Source organism: Aplysia californica, unplaced genomic scaffold (genome assembly GCF_000002075.1).
Source record: "Aplysia californica isolate F4 #8 unplaced genomic scaffold, AplCal3.0 scaffold00205, whole genome shotgun sequence".
NCBI lineage: Eukaryota > Metazoa > Mollusca > Gastropoda > Aplysiida > Aplysiidae > Aplysia > Aplysia californica.
In genome coordinates, this window is record NW_004797475.1 from 247,480 (window position 1) to 253,408 (window position 5,929).

At 39.9% G+C, this 5,929-nt stretch overlaps 1 protein-coding gene across 1 annotated transcript; it reads left to right on the plus strand.

Annotated features, from left to right (window-relative positions):
• The first annotated feature begins 620 nt into the window (after window positions 1-620).
• LOC106011881 (A disintegrin and metalloproteinase with thrombospondin motifs 5-like) lies at window positions 621-3,879 on the plus strand. Its single transcript, XM_035969987.1, has 3 exons — window positions 621-753; window positions 1,736-1,843; window positions 2,801-3,879. The coding sequence occupies exons 1-3, from the start codon at window positions 637-639 to the stop codon at window positions 2,846-2,848; spliced, it is 273 nt and encodes a 90-aa protein (XP_035825880.1). The 5' UTR covers window positions 621-636; the 3' UTR covers window positions 2,849-3,879.
• Window positions 3,880-5,929: the final 2,050 nt, after the last annotated feature.

Below are 5,929 nucleotides of genomic sequence, written 5' to 3' on the forward strand. Positions count from 1 at the left end.
GGGAGGTGAGATCAAATTTAATGGCATCATTGTGAACATTGCAATCGTCAATCATTGAATATTATATAAATATCCTCATCTACACGGGTGAATCTACCAAATCTAAGTTGATGCTACAAGAATAAACCTATTGGTCTTACCTGTCCCCGTCGTTTTATGCAAGAAAAATTCTGAAATTACATGTATAAGCAAACTGAGCCCAAAAATGTGAAATTATGCGATTCTGTTAATTTTTAATAAAGCATGATAAAGGAAAATAATCAAAAATTGTGCTAAAATTAACAAATTTTGCTAAATTATGCGGGATGCATAAAACCACGGGGACAGTTTTATGGTGAGGTTTCTCAAGATGTAAGAATAAATGTTATGTATGCTTGTGTGGGAGTAAGTGTGTGTTGGTATGTGTACATTCGTGTGTTCAGGTTTTCCAAATACGTTTCTCTGAGTCTGTCCCTGCTCGAGTGCCTTCTATCTTTCCGGTGGGAGCAAGATATTCAAAGCCCTTATGTCGAGTCCAAGTATATACATGCTTGCATTTTTCTTTCTGAAAGTGCCCCACAAAATGACCAGAATACATGTCCCCAACGAGTTAATAAGAAAATCCCTTTCTGCAGCACGTGGTACTCTGAATGCCTGATGAGCTCGGACAGTGGCCCGGCCAGTGACAGGTACGCCTTCCCTGGGAAACTCCCTGGTCAAGTGTTCCCCCTGGAGGACCAGTGCCGACATTACATCGGAGGTGTCCCTTGCTCAGTAAGTATAATTGGTCGCTTTAAAAAAATATTAATTAAGGACAAGCGGGCTAACCCAGATTTCGGGGGTTTCCAGAAATCTTGACCTACACCAAAAGCGGGCATTGCCTTACCTATAGGAGAAGTTTGGTTTCATTGGTCTGTATTGTTTGGTTATAGAAAAAACTATCCTTGTCTTTTAAAGAAACTGAAAAAGAGTCCAAAACCTTTACATGTACCTTCGATTTTCTCACAACAGCATTTTTCGGGATAGCCCCTTTACATGTGCTTAAAAGCGACCATTCTTGATACAATGTTTTATGTTTTACGCTCCCATCAATACAGTTTAGGTCATTTAAGAAACGGGTTGCTTTGATTATGCCAGCCAGGGCCAGTCCAAGGGATGCAACGTCCTAGTTGACGGACGGAAGTACAAGATGAAAAAAAAAGCCAAGCCTCTCCTCAAGCGAGTCAAACTAATGTCTCCTGTGTGAGGCAGCAAAGAGCCTAACCGCTACACCACAAATGTGAGCAGGCAAATTTGCAGCAAATCTTCAAAGTATGAAAACGTTTCTGCCAAACTACATTGGATCGAAGGGGCAGCCGTTTCTTAATTTTATCGATATGAATGTGTTTTATATTTAAATCGTAGATTGATAAACGAAAAGCAGTGAGAATAATATGTACATGCATAGATCTCTCTCTCTCTCTCTCTCTCCACCAGTCTCTCTTTCAATCTCCTCTCTCTCTCACTCCATCTGTCTCTCTTTCAATCTCCTTTCTCTCTCTCTCTCTCTCTCTCTCTCTCTCTCTCTCTCTCTCTCTCTCTCTCTCTCTCTCTCTCTCTCTCTCTCCCTCTCTCTCTCAAACACACACACAATAAATGTACCATCGAAATTGTCTTATACGACCTTCCAGTATCAAGAAGAAGTCACTTTCTTACACAGATGGATAAGATGCATGAAGGATAAGTTTGTCCCAAACCCCTCTTTTGACTTTGACAGAATGTACCTTTGGAGAAGCAGTGCGGACGACTGTGTTGTGAGAAGTGGTCTCAACCATTCCCGAGCAAAGAGCCCGCCGCAGATGGCACCTATTGTGGGGGCGGAAGGGTAAGTGTGTACATGTACATGTACTAGTAGGCTATACCCCCTCCCCTCCCCCTTCGTTGCTGTTGCTTTTTTGTACCACTATTGACATCGTCACAGGCACACCATCGCCCTCGATTTCCATAGATTAGCTTTTTATGACGACACGAATTAGCGAAGGTTAGTTCAAACACTGTACATGTGTAACCGTTCCTGATAGCTCATCACTAAATATCAACGAGAATAATACTAATATTAATACATGTATTTCTAACTCTTTTGAAAAGAAAAACTACACAAGGCTGGTCATTTATTGTAGGGTAATAATACACCACCTTCTTACTGGTGTTTTTCAGCCACATCTCTTATCTTAGGGTGGATAAGATCGAACACCTAGCCTTCTCGGATAAGGGCAAAAAATCTCGGAGGTCATAAGGGCAAGTTGTGCACGTTATAGATCCCTTGGTGGTTCTACAATCAATAAGAGTAGGCTTCGGCCGCCACCTGGGCAAAATTCAAAAAAAATTCTTACACAACTAAAAATACTTGGTCAGTATAATTTTTTTAAAATAAAGTACCTTTAAAATCGGAATGTGGCCGCCTGATGCAAGGGGTCTTACTTAGTAAGAAAAACGGTCGCATACATAAACATCAGATACACTGCAGGTTGAAGAACCAGTAGTCGACTACCCCTGAGATCTAGCGGGGGGAACGCAAAAAAGAAGAGGAAGATAAAACACCACCTCCTATTTACAATTGGCTGCCTTTACAATTTCACTGTGAGCCATCAAGAATGCTTACGTGAGTGCTGAAAAAAAAAGCAAGCAAGATAGTTCGAAACAGATTGAGAGTAGAAATAAAAAAGTAGCCACCTGCCTAGGTTTCCAATTTCATTTAGAACATCTGATGCAAGTAAATGTAGGACACATAATTATTTTACATAAATCATTATTCTGATCTTATTTATCTATCTATTCACAGGTCTGCTACAATGGAGGCTGCATCCCACAAACTCAGATTCCAGTATGACCATTTCAGATTTTTTCTTATTTCATTGTAAAATCAATTCCAGCTTCTTCAACAAAAACCATCAAGAGCAAACATGATGAGAAATTGGATCTACACTACATGTATTTTGATATGGGCAACCCCAGGATGAAACAACAGCAGCATTACTGTGAGGAAAGCCTTCTAACATCGACACGGACTGAACAAAACCAAACACTCGTTTGAATAGCCAGTCTTTAAAAAGTATTCAAGTACATTGTATTCAAGGAAACATCATGTTACTAGGATACAACCCGAACAAAATGGAACAACTCCACTGAGACTTGCTCTTTCTGTAAAAATTGCTGCTGTCCATTTCCATTTAATTTTATATTGGAACATACGGCATTCCACAGACATCTCATAGTGCGCCTGTACATGTATATACTGTAAGTTTATTCCCTCCACAACTGAATGTACTTATAACTTATACCTATGAATAACGATACTAAAATCACAAGGATTTCGATGTTAAATCAGCGGTGATACCTTTAATTGCCTTTCAGTGTTGATAGGGGCCTTAAAGATAAACCAACCCAAGACAAGCACTTCTTTAATTTAGACCTCTCGTCATAAAACATCTACAAATTAAATGAAATGTTACACATCCCTTGATGAACTTGAAGACATGTGGTCGGACTCACGTGACTGTGTCACTTGTCCGTTACTTCTGCTTGTCTTCACTTTATGATTTATCATTATGCTTCATCTCCCCTAACCAACGAAATGACTGCAAGTACTAGTATTATTGTAACATTGTGGATTGTGATGATGGGTTTCTCCGTAACCCGTGGCTGAGCAATAAATGTGAAATAAGTTCATGAGATGAATATAGCCAAATACACCCGAACCTGCTGTAACAGCCACCTGTAGAAGACACTCACTGTACAAACGGCCATCAATTACATATAATTTATGAAGATACTGTGTAACACGCCCACCTATAAAAGACAGCCACTTTTTTTCTTGAGAAAGAGAAGCTGTCTTAGACAGTTTCGGCTGTACATGTATTTTGTGTGTGTGTGTGTGTGAGGGAGAGAGAGAGAGAGAGAGAGAGAGAGAGAGAGAGAGAGAGAGAGAGAGAGGGAGAGAGTGTGTGTGTGTAGTGTGTGTGAGTGAGAGAGAGAGAGAGAAAGAGGGAGAGTGCGTGTGTGTGAGGGAGAGAGAGAGAGAGAGAGAAAGAGAGAGAGAGAGAGAGAGTGTGTGTGTGTGTAGTGTGTGTGAGTGAGAGAGAGAGAGAGAAAGAGGGAGAGTGCGTGTGTGTGAGTGAGAGAGAGAGAGTGAGAGAGAGAGAGAGAGTGAGAGAGGGAAGAGATTAGAGAGAGAGAGAGAGAGAGAGAGAAACAGAGAGAGAGACAGAGAGATCTATAAATGTACATACATTTTTCTCACCATTTCTTTTTACATACATATATGAACACAGATGAACATCAGAACCCTGTATACAAGTTTCCAAATCCAAATTATTTTGGAAAGAAAAGGCTGTCCACATCATCTTATCAGAGACAGACATTAAATTTTATGACTTGTCTCTTCAACAAGCTATATCGAGTAACAAGGACTGTAACTTAACAGTCAAAATTTACAGGCTTCTTCCCCTCATGTTCCAAGCCGTTCGTTATTTCTCTGTCAGTTTCTGACAAATAATAAAATAATTTTTTTTGTTTACTGTAAAATCTTCTCAATAATACATCACCACTGTCGAGAAACAAAACTTTATCAAAACAAGAGGCACTTCCAAAATGATTTATTGATAGTAAAATGATAGGCAACTTTCCATGTCTAGTGCAGCAAACATACAAGGGGGTATCAATCAGTTTTTTACCTAAGTATGAAGGAGCGGAGCTACGAACTTGAAATTTGAACAGGTTCAAGATACATGATCAAAACTAAGAATGCACACCAATAATTGGGAATTTCTCATGGTTAGTTCAGATTATACAGAGGCAATGATCATACATAACAAGATGGTTCACTCCTCTCTTTGAGCAAATTAAAAGTGTCCTCAAAATTCGGTGGCGCCCTATTCGCAAATGCGCACCCTTTGTGAACAGAGTTACCCTACTTGGGTGAAAAAAATCAAAGTGAAACTAACAAGTTTTTGAATAAATAAGAATTCAAATTTCGAAAGAACGCTTTTTAAAAATGGTTACGCTGACAAAAAACCTCTTAGCGACTGTTTTCTTCGTTTAATTTGACTTTAGAAAGAGAGGCGAGAGGCCATGAAAATTTTTTTAAAACTAAAACTCTGGCACGGAACGAACCCGAACAGCAGTCAATCTCCACACGCAAGGAGGTGCTTTTCCTATTCTTCTTCTGGAAAAACGAAAGTGAGCTTCAAAACAAAGACTGCAGCCCCATCTGAAGCAATAAGCAGACTTACGCGGACACTTTTTTGGCTGAGTGAACCATCTTGTGATGTACGATCACTGACAGCAGGTAGTTTAACATCACCCTTGAAAGCATGATTAGCACTTTTCATTTTTTTTTCACAAAATGGAAAAAATTGAAATGAGAGCTGGGATGAAGTTCCTTCCTCTACAAGGAAAAAAACACGGTCTGTACACGATGAAATGTCAGTGGTGTATGGAGATATCTGCCCAAGCTATGATGTTGTCAAATATTGTTTAGTTTTAGTAAGAGTTTTACGGCACTTGCAACACAATAAGGTCATATAAGTGCCAAAGATTAGAGGCGTTACAAGAGAGTAACAAACACAAAAAAGAAGGAGGGGAGATAAAGACGATAGACGTTTGATAGAAAAGAAGAAGCAAACCACACCAGAGCACTCGCCAACCACCCACGTCAAATATTGGTGCAAGCGATTCAAATGTGGTAACATGTCCATTGAAGACAACCCTTGAGAAGGTCGCCCTGTCTCAGCCGTGACTGAAGACAATGTTTCAAAAGTCAATAAGATTGTGCTGAATGACAGGCGAGTTACTCTCGGACAACTTTGTGCTGAAACTGGCTTGAGCTATGGATCTGTTGAGACAATTCTTCACAACCATTTGAATATGTCGAAAGTGTCTGCAAGATGGGTGCCCCGTCTCCTTACCCCTC